Source organism: Porites lutea, chromosome 3 (assembly GCF_958299795.1).
Source record: "Porites lutea chromosome 3, jaPorLute2.1, whole genome shotgun sequence".
In the NCBI taxonomy this organism is placed as follows: Eukaryota; Metazoa; Cnidaria; class Anthozoa; order Scleractinia; family Poritidae; genus Porites; species Porites lutea.
The window spans coordinates 41,054,835-41,071,896 of NC_133203.1; the positions used below are offsets into that span (position 1 = coordinate 41,054,835).

At 38.5% G+C, this 17,062-nt stretch overlaps 3 protein-coding genes across 3 annotated transcripts in view; all 3 read right to left on the reverse strand.

The window, feature by feature from the left end:
- Positions 1 to 5,691, reverse strand: part of LOC140931141 (uncharacterized) — a 32,557-nt gene extending 26,866 nt beyond the window's left edge. The window contains exons 1-2 of the mRNA XM_073380891.1: positions 5,588 to 5,691; positions 5,063 to 5,161 (exon numbers count right to left, since the gene is read on the reverse strand). Coding sequence (XP_073236992.1) covers positions 5,063 to 5,161; positions 5,588 to 5,629 — 141 coding nt within the window. The 5' untranslated portion in view covers positions 5,630 to 5,691. The remainder of the gene's footprint in view (positions 1 to 5,062; positions 5,162 to 5,587) is intronic.
- LOC140932302 (uncharacterized) overlaps positions 1 to 17,062 on the reverse strand; it is a 118,461-nt gene that overhangs the window by 86,056 nt on the left and 15,343 nt on the right. The window contains exon 4 of the mRNA XM_073381923.1: positions 7,036 to 7,083. Within this exon, the coding sequence (XP_073238024.1) occupies positions 7,036 to 7,083 (48 nt within the window). The remainder of the gene's footprint in view (positions 1 to 7,035; positions 7,084 to 17,062) is intronic.
- Positions 7,841 to 10,740, reverse strand: LOC140931142 (uncharacterized). Its single transcript, XM_073380892.1, has 3 exons — positions 10,442 to 10,740; positions 9,531 to 9,628; positions 7,841 to 8,934 (listed from the first exon to the last, which is right to left on the reverse strand). The coding sequence occupies exons 1-3, from the start codon at positions 10,512 to 10,514 to the stop codon at positions 8,737 to 8,739; spliced, it is 369 nt and encodes a 122-aa protein (XP_073236993.1). The 5' UTR covers positions 10,515 to 10,740; the 3' UTR covers positions 7,841 to 8,736.

Sequence of the window (17,062 nt, forward strand, 5' to 3'; positions counted from 1 at the left end):
GCGGACTTTTCAGTTCCCGATGCCTTTGCAAGGGATAACTTTTTCTGAGTAGTAAATAGTTTCCGAGAAAAATACGTCGTAACATGTTTCTTTACATTTCGAAGCGTTTAATTATTACAGTTGTTGTTGTTGTTGTTATTAATATTATTGCCATTTTTTTTTCCAGCACTACCTTAGACTAAGACATTTTTCCATTGTCGATGAATGCGCACTGTCTGGAGCGTCGAGTGTAAAGAGGGAGAATCAATACTTTTGCCCCTTTTATGTCTTATAACTGAGTAACGAGAAGCAAACCACCTGTTTTGATGTTTAACTCTACTTTGACCGTAACTAAACTTCTGCCAACAATTATCTGAATAATATCCTAACAAGCCACTAGCAATCAACTGTTACTCGCTAATTCCTAGTTCAAACGTCGCATTTCAAATGTGCCATCTAGTGCAAATGTTTGAGAACAATGCACGTTAGGTTTACACGAGCGCGAATTACATACATATACAGAAATAGTTTATTTTAAAATGGTTCATTAATCCTAAGACTGAAACTTTGATTATTATTCATTCAAAATATTTTCCCGATTCTGATTGGCTAAAAGCACACGTTTAATTCACCATAACCAGTTACTGATGACCAAATTTGGAAGAATTTTGTGTTTAACGAGGAAATGACGTCAAAAATGCAGCGTTTTCGCAGGTTAAGGCACCGTTAACCGAGAAGACCTGGGCACGAGGTTGAGTTGTTTTGCTTGTGAACTTGAAAAATGGCGGACATTTCACTCGTTTCAAGAGTAAGAACTAGGCGAAAAAATAGTAAAAACATGGCAAGAACAGCAAGAAGACAACTCGAAGGGCGACATCTGCTATTTGGAGAATATTTGCGGAGCTGCACAAACCTAAACGTGCACTATCGAAGATGAACTTAACATCGATGGATCGATGGAGGTAATGTATCGGTCAAATCGAAGCTTCAACATGTCCCCCCCGGGCATTTGACTTTTTTGAAAATTATTGTTCAAATTCCCCCCTACCCGGGCCAAAATGCCGTTCAAATGCCCCACACTATGGTCCATCTAGGTGATCAAATGCCCCCACCCCGGGGACGTTTCACAGGCACAAAACTGACAGAGGGACGGCGGAAACGCCTTCAGTTGTCGAACAAAATCTTTATAAATATAACAAAACTGAGAAACACTGTTAGCGTATTTATTAAGAACAAAAGTCTCGTGCAAAGCGGCGGAAATCGCTGCTACAAGCTCACTGAATGCTCAAAGCGTTCTATAAAAAAAGACCCCATCTATTGAGATTACTACATCATGACCATTTCACTGATATGCATCATCGCTCACCTTATTAACTAACATACTTGCAGTAGGTCAAAGTAGTTGACCTGAGCTTTTTATTTTATTTTATGTTGTTGTATTGAATCGCCGGTAAAGGTATTGTATTTGATTGTATAAAACACAACAATAAAATACATTCATACATTCAAAGCCTGAATCCAGTATTAAAAATTTTAAAATTTAAATACTTCAAAGAATACAGCACAAAGCTTGTTTAAGCCCTTTCCTCGAAACAAATTGGCCACAAAGGCACAATCTTTTCCACGAAAATCCTCTAACACCGCGTCCCCCATGATAGCTCGCCACGCCAAAGATTTTACATGAAATCGAGGGTTCAGTTCAAATTCCCCACCCCTAAAGCATGGGGATCAAATTCCCCACCCCCTGGAAGACTCTGATAATCAAATTCCCTCCTCCCCGGGACGGCAAAGGTGTCAAATGCCCGGGGTATGCCCGGGGGGGGCATGTTGAAGCTTCGATTTGACCGATACATAAGCATGTTTTAGCGATGTCTTTAAACTAAGAATTACTTTGAATGAATAATAAAACAATTATTAAATTCGGCTTTCGTATCATATGAAGAATTATGGAGATCTCGGAGGGTGTTATCCGCCTCGGCCTACGGTGGATAACACCCTCCTCGATCTTCATAATTCTTCATAAGATACTCAGCCTCATTCAGTAATTGTTAATTATCTACAGGCAACGAGTAAAATTAAAATAAAACATAGAGTTTAAAGGTTCAGCTCCTTGAAGTGTTGTGTTAAATTATATGCAGACTGTAATCTGTAAGCTTCAATGAGTATGTCTGCAAGTTCGGGGTCACCCTCTTTTCCTTTGGTTCTCTGTGAAGAAGTCATCTTCGACACGAGATACTCCTCAATTTCCGATTCTTCAAACAAGTGAGCCACCTCAGCAGCATTTTTCCCCATTGGTTGTGGTGATATTAACGTCAGCGTCTAAATCAACAAGTTTTCTCACGATTCGCAAATTGCCATAGATCGCTGCTATGTGCAGAGGAGTGAAACCGTCTGCGGCTTGGGCGTTAACATCCGCCCCTGACTGCACCAGCAGGTCGATGACATCGGGTTGTTCTTTCTTTATGCATGCAATGTGAAGAACAGTCTCGCCAGATATTTCTTGAAGCAAAGCATCATTTTCTTGAATTATGTTGTTGGTGATGTCGACTGGAGGGTTCTTTCCCTGACAACTACGAAGGACAGCTCCAAAATCTGCCACGTCAAGACTTCCTCCTTGCGTTTTCTTCAGAAATAAACCCATGACGTGTTTGTTTACCAGGACATAGTGCCAAGCTAGTTTACCTTCGTTTTTCCTTCTAACAAGGTAAATTATTTTTGCAGAGTTAGAGTCCTTGTACCGCATACTCACGTCAGCCTTGTTTTTAAGTAAGAGTCTGATCTGCTGTTCATCTTTGTTCTCAACTGCAAAATAAAGAGGGGTTTTTCCTTCCTTATTTCGCAGGTTGACGTTGCTTCCTTTTTCAATTAGAAGTTCTGCAACATTACAAAATCCACGCCTGGCAGCCTCGACCAGTGGTGAATGGCCAATATCTTTCTGAGTGTTTATTAACGCGTTGCCTCGACGTTCCAGTAGCAAGTGTATGGCCATATAATTGTTCCAACAAGTAGATAAGATCAGTGGTGTTATTTTGTCATCGATTCTTTGAGCATTGACATCGGCGCCAAGATCAATGAGGGTCTCGATAAACTCACCAGATGATGATAGACTCGCCCACAACAAAGGTGTGCGATTGCATAATGTAGAGGTGTTTATATCAAAGCCATCATTTAACACAAGCTCTACTGCCTTTTCGGAATCATTATACCACTTACACCGACGCAGCTCTGTTAATGTGCTGACTTTACAGACAATTTCTCCGTACAATTGTTCGATGTTATAATGGTCACGCCGTTTGGTTTCCAAATTTGCAAGAATATCCGCTTCAGCTGAAAGGTTCATCTCTTTTACAAAGTTCTCGAAAAGCGCATGCGCTTTTTAAGGCAATGTCGTAATTTCCTTCAAAGACCGCCGCAGTGAGCATGTTAAATCCCGATCGAGTATCCACATGCAAGAATGACTTCTCCCCAAGTGACTTTAAACTTAACTGCAAGAAAGGAGTAAAGGCAAGTCAGTTTATTTACCAAACCTGGATCTGAATCTAAGTTAGGTGATGACAATAAAACAAATAAAATTTCGCGGTTACCGAAATTCTGTTGGAGTAAAATAGAAATTAAACTTTTAAAGAACACAACCGATACTTCGGATACGTCAACATCCGTCGTCAGTTTAACGATGTTAACATATATGAAGTTAGATATTCTTTGACTGTTTAATTAACCGTTTAATCTAACAATCAAGTATAAAAGTGCTTGAAATATTTTGTTGCAGAAATTAGCCGGCGCGTGACTCGCTATTTTCCTTTTTACTTTGTAACAAAAGGAACCAAAATCACGAAATCAAATGATTAACCTTGAAAATCCATTAATCTCCTTTTTGTAACATTTATTTGTAAAACAGCTGCTGTTTCCTTTTTTGGCTCCTTGAATATCCTTGGTACAATTTATATCCTCGAGCACGCTCACTTATTTAGATAACTGATTTCTTGCTGTTGCTCTTTTTTCGCCACGGGAATTAAACCGACACAACGACCAGTCAATATATTACGATTCACTCGGCAAACAAAAGTCCAAAGAGGAACGGCAATTATTACCCGCCACTCTAAAAGGCGGATAACTTTCCAGATAAATAAACAATGTGTTTTCTGAACAGTCTCTGCAAGTGCGTTTTCTCTGGCCATATTGTTATTTTCAAAGCCTTCAAGGCTTCAAATCCTAATTATTTTACTTAACATGTTGAATCTTAGTTGAATAAAAAGCCCTTGTTTTAATTTACTGAAAGGCACATACTTACATGCAGTGTATATCTTACCGGTTGTTGGTAACTCGGCCTGGCATTACTATTCATGAGCAACTGCACTATTGACTTGTGATTGTGGCGTTCCGCTTTTTGCAGAGGGGTATGTTGAAACTGAGAAAAAGCAGTGCAAACTGTGCTTGTTATCCTGGTTATTGATGTATTACTGAAAACTCGCAAGAAAACAAAGGGCGAGTGTCATTAAGCAACTAACACAGGAAACTAAATTAATATTAAAAATAAAGTCAGTTAGTTTTCCTGGCGTGGAACCAGATTACCATTAAAAGTGTCTCACTCTTGTAAAAATTAATCGCCAAACAGTCTTAAGGCTTCAAGTTATTTTTTTTTCACCTTTTCCACTTTTTTCTCTATAACTTTCATATATGAAAGAAAAGGATTTATCTAGAATTAGAGATGCGACGCAGAGTTACAAAGTTTTTATTTTATTTTATTAACTTTGCCCTGAAGAATACACACACAAAAAAGAAAAACAGTGAAGATATGCAAACACTAGTAATAAGAACGTAACAATACCCTAATAATAACTTAAATATTTGGGCAGGGACACCGCAACAGCTAAAGCCAATTACTGCGGACCCAAATGTGTTATTATCAAACTTGTGCTTTTAAAAAAAGTCACTTTCACAGTGTAATGGGTTTAAGAGAGCGTGACCTCAATTTAAAAAATCCCAAATCTTGCTCTCCTAGCTTACAACAACACAGACAGTTTATTTAAAAACCAGCCTCTTTATTCAAAGCCACAAACGTTTAACCATCGACTGAACTTACCCTGTCTTCAGCATTGACGTTCGCACCGTATTCTAACAACAGTTTGACAACAGATTCCTGTCCATACCAACAGGCAAGATGAAGAGGTGTTAAAGAAAACTACAAAAAGATATACAGAGCAGGTTAAGAAGGTTGAAAAGGGGAACTAGCAAAATTACATTATTGAAGACTCAGTTTTATAGACTAAGCTTAAAGCTCTCTTATTACACCCTTGTTTATATTCATCCTTTCTAAGGTCAACCTACAGATAACCGCAACTCTGACAAATCAATTTTGAAACTGAAATTTGCAGTCCACAGCCAAAAACGCTACAATTGTTTAAGAATTAAAAGTAAGTTTCCCTAAGAAAAAGTTTAAGATCTCGACTCGATTAACACCAATATCGCACGAAGCAAGAGCGAGGTGTCGAAGTGGGATCAGAAAATCATACCGCAATTGTACAAGCTTGTTCTAAGGCAGTTTAAGTCCATATTACCCTTTTAAGTTCTCTAGACGGCCGGATAACAAAAAAGACTGAAATAAAACCTGATCTCTTTGATCCACATCTTCACCACTTTCAAGAAGCATTTTGACCGTCTCGTATCGTCCACTTATAGCAGCCTTGTGTAGAGAACTTCTTGATGCCTGTTTTTTTTTTTCTTCTACTTCTTCTTCAGAAGGTGAATAACAAATCCATCAGTCTACATACCTTGCATTTATTGATTACATTAATTTATGTTATAACAGATCTGACACGCCTCTCCTAGGCCTAACTCGTGTGAAAAAGAAACAAACAAACTTAAATTCGAGAAACATAGGTATTGTTTTTCTCGCTAGCGCTGTTGCATTGTCCTCCGCCTGTGTCTTTGTGTATGCATGTATGCTATATTCTAGTTTAACTTTTGTAGTGTGACTTATCTTAAGTTATTGTTTATCTTATTGTTTTGTAGAAAGTTAATAAATTGTAATGGCAAAAACGTTCAACGCAAAGTAATAATCAATTATCGGACGAGGTTTATGTGATATCCGGAATAATCAAGGCCGGGGTAAGTGTTATCAGCCCAGCCGAAGGTCGAGGCTGGTAACACTTATCGAGACCTTAATTATTTACAATATCACAAAAACCTAATAATAATTGTTTGTTATACACTGTTTTGAAGAAAATAACGACAAACAAACCGTCGCAAGAAACTTGAATTGATACTGTTATTGGAAATCATGCATTGCGCGCACAACCTACAGATTAGTCAGTTATCTGCTAGCAGATAACTAGCTAATCTGCAGGTTGCCCTGATTTCCAAAATTAGCTGTAGGCTCTTAGCCGATGAGAAGACAGATAGTTGGTACAATGCATAACAATGGCTTTTACACGCGGTGAAGTTCAACATTTCTGCAAACCCGAGGTTTATAAGTTCTTGCGCGCGCAGCACGTGGATTGAGGGTGGACACGAATTTCTTGATCAAGTGTCACCTCGAAAAAAAAAAGGCCACCGTTCAAATTTTCGTGGGCGAACCTGCAGACTTGCCAATCCTCAAATCCCGACTTTTACCCAGCCTCATGCAGCCAGCATAAATACTGGAGACACTAATAACACATCAATCCTGTGAAAAGTCCCCCATACCGTCCTACTCGTCCTACTAAGCTGAATTAGCAACAGACCGGGAACGTCATTTGACGACGGGAAAGCCCGCGAAAAGAACTAAACTAGACTTCCGGTTCCCTATTTCTCGCTCTGCCATTGGTCAAGCTAGTTGTTTAATTTGCGCGCGCCGTCGTCAAATGACCTTCCCGTTCTGTTGCTAAACCAGCCTACTGTTAGGGGGCTCGCCGTTGTATACAGTAGAATAACAATGTTGCCACTCACTGATTTATGAGAAAGTCGTTAACAATATGGAATTTCTTCATCTTTCTTTGATTAAAGTTTTCATATTTGTTTTCCCTTGATTAAACGGACAACGTGCGCACACCACAATACACATTCCATTCAACTTACTTTTGCTTTCTCAGCTCTCTCCATATGGGTCAGGACCTGCTTCTTATCCTAGGATGATTAAACAAATTTGTTATTCTTTCAAAACATTTCGCCGTTTTTGAGTGGCTTTAATCTCCTGACTAATTCTTTCGAAACCAGCTGGCGTTGACCAAATTTAGAACATGCAAGCAATATACCTCAAGGTACAATCACGGACAGCACTAAAACATGGAATAAGATTTACAATCAGAACCGTTTAAAATTCGACAACCCTCGAAAAGTAAGAAGAGACTTCAGAGTATTTAAAACAAGGGTTTTCCGATTTACTTGACCAAAGTTGCTATTCATTAATGCGTTATTAATTAACAATAAAAACGATCCCACCTTAAGAACATCTGCACTGTAAAATGAAAAGAGCCAATTTGGCCCCAAAAATGGGGCCGAAACGGGTGAGTCCAGAATGGTACTGTTTTTGGGGCCAATTCAGCCCCACTGAGATGGGGCTGTTTTGGTACCAAAATTTGGGGTAAATTGACCCTTGCATCGGCGCCAAATTAGACCATGTAAAGGGTTAATATGGAAAACACTAGGGCCATTTTGGATTTTCCAGTAGCCAAAACAGCCCCCTCAAATTTTGGCCCTCTCAAAAACTACCCCTCCAAAAGTAGCCTATTCAGCCCCATATTGGGCCATTATGGTTTTTTTAATTTGGTTGGGGGCCTACAGATTTTTTCCCTTAACTAGGTATTGACAAATAATGAAACCAAACTAAGGCTTATTCAAAGATTTATTCAGTTCTGAATAAGTTACTGTGATCTGTGTACATCATAACAACTCGCATCACAACCTATTTATGTAACATTACCTTTGGTTAATCTCAACTTTTCTAGATTGAACATTTAGAATTATTGGAGGAATTAAATTTGGCCAAGAGAGACACTTCTCTTCGGTGCGATCAAAGTAACTACTTCTTAAAACGGTTTTCACAAAAGACATAATCAGCATCATAGTAACACTTAAAACCTATAGTGAAAATCGAAGATTGAAGTTGTAAAGGGTTTCATTAATTAAAGCACACCAGAATTAGAGTCAATTAAGGTTTCTTTTATAACTCCCCTTTTGACAAAAAAAAAGTGCTAGTGCGAGCCTTAAATGACTTGACCTAATCCTTTTGAAGGCTGGTTTTCACTCGTGACAAAGTCAGGGTCACAGTCAGAGTGGTAAGAGCACTTATCACCTACTGAAAATCAAAAATCAGAGTTGCAAGGGAAGTCATAACTAGAAGCATGATGGAATTGGAGTCATCACAACTTTCTATTCTTCAGATTCTGCTTATGATGTAGAAAACCAGATTAAGCAGGGATGGAATTATTGAAGGATAAACCACTTACCAGTCAAAATTGTTGTTCCCATGCTTTATAGTTTTCACTAGATCAAAAGTGAAGCAGTCATAATTGGAGTAATTATACCCTGTTAGTGTTTTATCTAGATCAACACTCTACGCTTTTGATTACAGTTCTGACTCTGTATCGTACTAGTAAACCAGCCCTTAATGACTTGGCAAATGTTTTAAACTATATTTTACTCCACAGATATTATGTTTAAAAAATATAACGGTGAAAGAATACTTTCACGAAAAAAATTTCGACAATTGGGCTACACCTCACGAGAACTGAGGCATTTGCCAAGTCATTAAAAAAGGGAGGAAACATTGACAAGTGTCTACCCCAGTCCACTTTCAAGCAACGTCTGATCTAGAAAAGTCAAGATGGCTTTGCGTTGGGTGTATGATACATTAAATACATAAAAACACCCAAGCAATACTATCACTGCATCAATCTTCTTCTGAGGAAGCTGGCAAATGATGCCTCCCTTTGTCACAACAAAATCCTGAATTTTCCTGTCAACATCTGCATCTCTCTGCAATAAAAACAAACGTGTAATTTTAGAAATGATAATAACAATAATCAAAACACAACAAACAGTGCATTCACATAAAAAGTCAGTATGGTCATAACAATACTATTGTCAAAAAAATTTGGTTTAATTACTTCTTTCCAGTTTTCAGGTATGCATGTATGGTATACTGTATAAATTATAGTTTGTTGAAATTATGCTTTCTTTATGTTATGCGAAAAAGAATGATAGCATAATTACGTCTAATACATTCACACATCATTGAGGAGGTAATTACCGTGTGCATGTCCTGATACAAGAAGATTATTTTAGCACATGTACTTGCCACCATTCAAGAAATCTTGCAGCTGTAAATCAAAATTCATTAAGTATTATGTAGCCATTAGTATTCTGTGAGATTTGTGTAGTCTGGTGACATGAATGGCCCCCAAGGGATACCCTCATAATAAAAGCTAAATTGCATCTCCATTTTGTCTGATTTCCACTTGTATCTGGGCTTTCCAAGCATTTAGGGTTCAATGTACAGTTGAGTATGTAGTACCCCTGTTGTATTTTGTATCACAATATCACGAAAAACATTGTATTCCCAAAACACCTACCTCTACAATAGTGATAACTTCCTCCCGAAGTCCTCTTAGCACTCTGATCAATGCCGCAGAACCTTGTTCACTACCAAAGGATGCCCACCTTTCTATTTCTGCCATAGGAGAAATGTCATTAAATTAAAACTGGTTTCCTTGGAGCACCAAGTTTATTTACACACGGTTCTGAGTAATTCTGGGAGCAAATTGACTGACAGACCCTCTTACCTCAATCACACTTGCAGAATTCTGCAACCTAAAATTCTATTTCCTAATTTTATACATAATTTTATTATTATAATTCACATTATTCTTTCAACCCTTTAAGCCTTACGAGTGATCAGTATCAAATTTCTCCTTGTAATATCAGTGCTTTGTAGAACAGAGTGCTCATGAGAATTATGAACATGATCACACAATTTGCTTGATATTTTATCAACTTCTTCCCACTGCTTGTGTAGGAAATAAATAGGGGCAACAAATGAGAATTCAAATTTTGATCTTAGGTAAATTTCTCTTTTTTTAATGCATTTATTTTGCACTTATTTATCAGACAAGAGAAATAATGCATTGATAAGGTAAAACTTACTTTAAAACAAAACAAGTACTGAAATCTACAGTGTAAATGTATAACCAGACCACACCATCTTTACCATCTTCTTTAGTTCAGTTAGTTGAAATGGCTTTAAGGTTTTTTCATTCGGTTTATCATTCCCCCTGTTTTAAATAGGGGACAGTGGGGGGATGGAAGAAGTGCTTTTTAACTCCTCCACTGGATAAACTACAGAATACAGGGTCACTTAATGACTTATTTCCTTATCATTAGATAGGGCGGACTTGAGTGACCCTGAATTCTGTTTAATCAAACGTGGTTAAAATAACTCAGACTTTTGCATTAGGTAGACAGAAAGCGAATCATGGCAGCTTACCTGGTCCTACTATCGGCTTTTTCCAGCAAAGTCTTGATTCTTGGAGAGCGTTTGTTATACTTGTGCAGTTCATCTTGAAAACCGTAGCGCCTCACGAGGCTTCTTTCTCCGATTCTTCACGAAGAACTTCAAGAGCGAAGCGATGGATCAACGACGGCTCATAGTTCGAAAATATTTAGTAACAACACCTTGAATGTCTTTTGATGCTATCGAGAAGTATAATACAAGACTCCTGATCCCCAAAGAAACTGGCATGTTCGCAACCGTTGCAGTACTTTCAAATGGACGCCAAAAGGACGACACCAGCGGGGGGGGGGGGGGGGGTGATGAACTCGTCAATCGCTCCTATAGGGATCGCGCGGCGGATGATCTTGGCCATCGTGACGTCACGAGAAATTTATCCCGGGAACTTTAAATGGTTTCATCGAGCGAAATTGTTTCGTGGTTTCTAGAGGTAAAAGTCGAGACGTTGCGATGAAACGACCGAAGGTATGTGTTTATCTATTAATGCTATAGAGCGGTTTTCACTTGACTGTCGAAAGGGATTGGTTTTGGTTTTGGTTTTGGTTTTACTACGCCCTTTGGTTGGCTAGTGTATTCACTTTGGTTTTGGTTTTACGACAGTCAAGTGAAAACCGCTCTATAGTAAAATTGCAATTTATCCTAGGAAAGAGCATTTCCATCGTAAAAAATCAAGAACTTCCCGAGATCGACCAGGTGGTACAACTCATACCGGGGCGTCTTTAGAGACGCATAACTAAAAAGCCCAGCAGAATTTAGTCTCGAGAAAAACAAATGACGTTAATATGGTATAGGTCTATCAATTAGTGATAGAAGTGAGTCATCTAATAAGTTAGCAAAAATGATCAGTGGGATAAAAGTCGCAAACCTCAGGGATGTTTACAAAAATTGCGAAAGTGGCGTGGACAGGTCACGAAACATAGCGTCATGATGTTCATACTAGACTATTAAATTGTGTAAACAATTTATTAAAAGTAAACAAATGTAAGAAGCAAGTGGTTTTTTTTTTATAGAATATGGGCTATAATCTTCAAGGCTTTTGAAAGGATTTCCTGTTTGAGTCAAACGTATCAAAATGTTAATAAAGCGTATTGAATCTAATCGTCGCGCGATAACCAAGGATATTATAGCTTATTATATTGCAACTTTTCACTATAAATTACGATCATTTTGCCAAACATTCATTGCTCATGATGGAGATAAGTTCACATTGCCTTTCTCTTTGCTTCTTCGCCCCACAAACAAAGGAGAACATGGTTTTTATCCAGTAAATAGTCAAACAGAATCTATCACTAGGGTAAAGTGCCGTAAGCTAAAGTTTTTGATCAACATCAACATTTTTAGGGCTTTATGCAGAGAATCCAAGAGGAGGAGCCGTAGAAAGGATGGGTATGTAGCTTTGCCTTAATCGCTTTACAGAGTTAATAGAAAAAAAAACTAGAAAAAGCCAAGAAAACGGACACTAGTAAGCGTTTCAATTGTGTAATATTGAAAATGTGTTTCCTCGGGCGTCCGCATCTAAAAATGAGGGGAAAAAAAATTTCTAAGGATATAAAAAATTGCAGGATTTTCATGCGATGAATATCATCACCCTTCTCACACTTTTACAATATAAAAAGAGACTTTTTTATGTTACATTTTTTCGGTTTTCCTTTTTGTGTAGATCAGTAAAGACACCAAAGTTCAAGAATGACAATATAGTTCAATAACTACACGAGTTCATTCGTTGATGCTTTTTAACTTACTTGGACTCCATGCTATTGTCAGTTACATCAAGTGACACTGGCCAGTTCCAACAATTCGGGGCCTGCTCGTACAGTTTTATCACCCAGCTTGTACAGTTTTATCACTCAGCTGATGTAGCTTTGTGGTAATTTCTTGGTAGGCGTAACTTAGTGAAGACAATCATTCCATGACTATAGGTGTTCCATTATAATAGCTCTAAAGCCTTTCTTTAAAATTTGCTGTTGTACTGCCTCTGCTAATATATTTCACCTAGCTTATTAAAGCCTGATTAAAAGAAACGGTTTGTTATCAATAAAATTTTCTTACACTGGTGTTTTTCTTTTACTTCTTCTTTAACTTTTTGGTCTCTTCTAGAATTTAGTTAGCCAAGCAGTCTAGCTGCCCTGCCATTAGTTGCAGTTGGGCAGCTACCTGCTTGGCCTCTATTACTGTGTTTTTAATTTCTTTTGCTTTTTTTCTTAACCTTTCTTCTTCTCCTTCCAAGTCTTTCTCTTCTCTTTCAATTTCCTTTCTCCTCTCCTCAATCTCAGTGGCTACCAGTCAGCTTCTTACTTCTATTTCTTCTTCCAGGGATAGCTGTAAAAATGAGTAACCCACCTATAATAATCTGTCTATTATTGTTAACTTATCTTACCCCTGTCTATACGATAATAAAATATGATGAGCTTATCCTTTAAAACATAAAGCATCCTGTCTCAACAAACTGTTGAAAGCCTTGTTTCATCAGGTACGGGGAGGGGAGGTGAGGTAGGGTAAACGCAAATAAAAATAGCCATAGGGGAATGGGGCGGGTTTTGGAGAAACGGCCTGTTTCTATACGTTTTGACGTCATTATGGTACCATTCGGCTGAGCCCTATGTGCCTTTTGTTATTTTAAGATGCCTTTTGCTTTCCCAGAAAACCATGAGATTGGGAGTCTTGCCCTATCAGCACTTGGCTAGTGTCACTAGGGGACTTCTGTAAATTATATAAATGAGTTACAGTACTTTCTCATTTCATTTTTGTTTGTATAAATTTGTTTGACTCATTTGATATCCTAAAATTTGAGGTACAATTTGCTCCACACAAATAAAGATATTAATGCAAATGTATATCATCATATCTCTGGGAGTATTCCAAATGTTTCCGCCTTTTATTTGAATGGTACTTAGCTCCTCATACAGACCTGCCAACCCCTGATAAAGGAAAATCTGTAGACTCATGAAGAAAAATCGGGAGATTCTACAAAAACTAGTAAGATTCTATTTTTTCCCGATCAAAATTAAACGACTCCTTTTCCATTAGGGGAATCAACTGTTTATTTTAATATAACCTTGCTTTAGTGTGGTCCGTTATGTAACAAATTAGATGCCACTTTTTCTTTGATGACTGTTCGGAGAAGCAAAAATTGCCTACAATTTTCTGTTACTTGAGGAAGGCTAAAAATTTCTAGATGGCCGTTCCATTCATGTTCAGTTTTCGTAGCTTATCTAATTAATTCCATACGATTTTCTAAAGTTCAGTTTTTCACATTTCAGCCCCCAACTTAGCCTATTTTTCTTTGAAAAAGGAAACCTAAAATTTTCGAATTAGAAATTGCGATGGAGAGAGGAATCAGAAAAATTCTCACTTTCGTAAAACCTAAAATTGCATCTAAAGTTTTCGGGAAAACAATACTGAGGCCCTAAGTGATTTCGAAAAGATTCAAGTTGCCCTTTCGTAAAACCTAAAATCGGAAATCGTGACCTAGGTACGTAGGTGCGTAGCTAGAGTGATAATTTAGATGGTTGATGCTATCGCCCGAGTCGCGCCACAATAATAAACTCCTTTAATTACCAACATTATGTTCTGCAGTTTAAAAAGTGTATCACTGCAGCAATTTGAAACACTCTGAAACACAAAAGGAACGCAAAACCAACACTTATCGGCCCAGTTGATGGCGGCACTGGGACAATAGGAAGTCATGTGGCGAAACTAATTCTGTACACATCTTTATCCCTAGCCCTAAGGGACTGTTCGTTATTTATGCCTAAGGGGGGGGGGGGGGGGGGGGTCGGTGATTTTCAAGCAATTCAGGCATATGAAAAATTTACCCCTCTCCGGAAGTGGGTGTTTTAAAAAATTACCCCCCTCGTTTATGTGACAGGCCCAAAATGTAACCCCCTACCCCCACCCCCCTCCCCTCAGGACGCGTCGTGCCTCCGATTGCGAAATTGCGTACAATCCGTGTTCTGGCCGGTTGCCGATAAACCAAAATCCATTGCAAGGTCATTTGTGATCGTACAGTATGGAAGCTATAAATAAGGAAAGCAAATTTGCAGCGCCGGTGTTAACTTGGGCCCAGAAAAGATCAGGTTTAAGAGAGAAGTCAACGGTAGGAAAGTTTGTAAGGAGCTCATTGCAAGGATTGAACCACGAGGATGTACTTCTGAAACTGGAGACAAAAATTATAAACTATGCTATTATTACAGCTGATTTCAGTGCTGTGTATACACCCAGATTTTTAGACATGATTCGACGGTCATGATTCGACCGTCATGATTCGACCGAGAGGTTACCAAGCAGTATAGTATTTTACCTTGAATATCCTACAGGAATCTATGGGGCTTTTTTGCGGACAAAATTTCGAACGTGAATACATCAATGTTTTGTTAAATTCATTATTGTTATGCGTAATAATACAAATTGGAAAATGACATAAATCAATTTCGACCGGGTTCATCAAGTTCGAATGCTATACATCGATGTTGTTTAGCATAAATCGCTTTTCCGAATCATTCGAGCGTGACCGTATACAACTAAAAGATGTTCAATAAAACTAAAAGATGAGGAAGCGGAAATAGAAATGACCGGAAACAGGAAGTGTAAAGTCCGGTCCAAATGACGTTAGTTTTCCCGCGCTTTTGCCAATGTTTGTTCTCTCTAACCAACATGGCGGACCGGGAGAGTAGCTCAGAAAACAACACGAGATCTAGATCTGTCCAAGATTTTTTTCACACCGTCTTACATGCCGTAACTAATTTACAGACGCAATCGGGAAACCCAAATAGGGCGGAGAACAGTAGCAGTGCGGAATTTTCCTCCGCTGAGGAAGAAATTAATGCAAGGTTTCAGATACCGAGGCATCGCCGGGGAATTCCTAATCGCAGTGCTACTTCAACGTGGGTTGTAGCCTCGACGGCCTACAATCCGAGACAGAACTACAGCCCAGTACAGTATTCTTAGAGCTAAAGTGACAAGAGTTCTTTCGTTTTCTCGCAAACGGCGACTAAAAAATTCAGCAGAGTCGTACGACGCAGTGTTCCTTTGCCCTTCTGCACTTTCCAGTAGCCTACCCAAAGACGTAAAAAATCCTTCGATGTTGGGCAACCAAATACGTGCACCCTGCATAATGCTTTTCAAACGTGTGTGGTTCACCTAATCATCTGTCTTTATTTCCGCCATATTGGAAGTGTTAGTTCCCGGGGCCTCTTCTTTTATGTGACTTCCGGTCATTTCTATTTCCGCTTCCTCATCTTTTAGTTTTATTGGAACATCTTTTAGTTACGTAATGTCACGCACGTATGAGCTTCGTTTAACGGACGTCCGGTCATTTCTATTTCAGCTTCCTCATCTTTTAGTTTTATTGAACATCTTTTAGTTGTATACGGTCACGCTCGAATGATTCGGAAAAGCGATTTATGCTAAACAACATCGATGCATAGCATTCGAACTTGATGAACCCGGTCGAAATTGATTTATGTTATTTTCCAATTTGTATTATTACGTATAACAATAATGAATTTAACAAAACACTGATGTATTCACGTTCGAAATTTTGTCCGCAAAAAAGCCCCATAGGAATCAAAGCACACAATCTTAAAGTTACTTTAATGATAACTTGAATGTTTCTCTTGCAATTCAGAAAAAGAGGAGCGTGATCCGTAATTTGTGCTCCTTTTCAGACAACAGCCTCTCATACAAGTCACGCAATCTAATCGCAATACATGTTATCGGGCGTATGGACGTCTCGATCAATAAGTTTTTCGGCCCTTTTCCCAACTTTTTTTGGGCTTCTACCTTGATCTTTAAAGAAATATCATATTTTACCTTTTTTCAATAAAAACAAATGTTGCTGTCTTTTATGTATGGTTTTCTTTATTTGTGCTCACTAGGGTCATAGGTCGAGGACCGAACATTGTGATATTTTTCAATGGTCGACAAAACAAAACTTTCAAACTCTCCAGCAAATTCTTTCGCAACGGCAGACTGATCAATTTATCTGTTGATTTCTTCTGCAAAAAGTCAAGTTTTCCTGTTATTTTTTAACCATGCAGAAGCTAAGTAAGGACCAAAAAGTACCAACTTGAAGAAATACAAATTTGCCTCCCTGATAACTAAATTTGCATCACTGTTACATGTAAATTGCGGGTGGTATTCACCAACGGCGAAATACCGAAACCTTGTCAAACGGAAGAACACTAAACGATAAACCATCGGACTATTTCGCTTTTCGCCGTATTGATAATATTTCGTCCATTATGAAATCGCCTTCAGAAATACATCGAACTCCAGGTATATCACCCGATCACATGTTATCCTAATTTCTGTATCATGTCGCCGCTTTCCAGGCAACAAAGCTTTCCTCTTCAGGTAAAACGCATTTGTCAGGATTCTAGCTTCGTTACACTTATGTCCTTTAGTGCTAAGCTTTCCTTGCCAGCCAGATTTTTCCCTCACTGCTTCAGATCCCGCGGCAGAACTCTCAATAATTTTTGCAACCGTTTACCCACTGCGAAGCGATACGTCACGTGATTAGTGTCGAATCATCACAGGTCGAATCATGACCGTCGAATCATGTCTGAAAATCCGGGTGTATACATAGCAATGGAATCA

What these genes read in the sequence shown, in the direction of transcription:
- LOC140931142 (XM_073380892.1), bottom strand. Translation starts at nt 10,514, where the DNA reads ATGAACTGCACAAGTATAACAAACGCTCTCCAAGAATCAAGACTTTGC. An exon ending in AAAGCCGATAGTAGGACCAG is followed by an intron (nt 9,629 to 10,441) that starts GTAAGCTGCCAT and finishes CTCCTATGGCAG; the next exon opens with AAATAGAAAGGTGGGCATCC. An exon ending in AAGTTATCACTATTGTAGAG is followed by an intron (nt 8,935 to 9,530) that starts GTAGGTGTTTTG and finishes TTTTTATTGCAG; the next exon opens with AGAGATGCAGATGTTGACAG.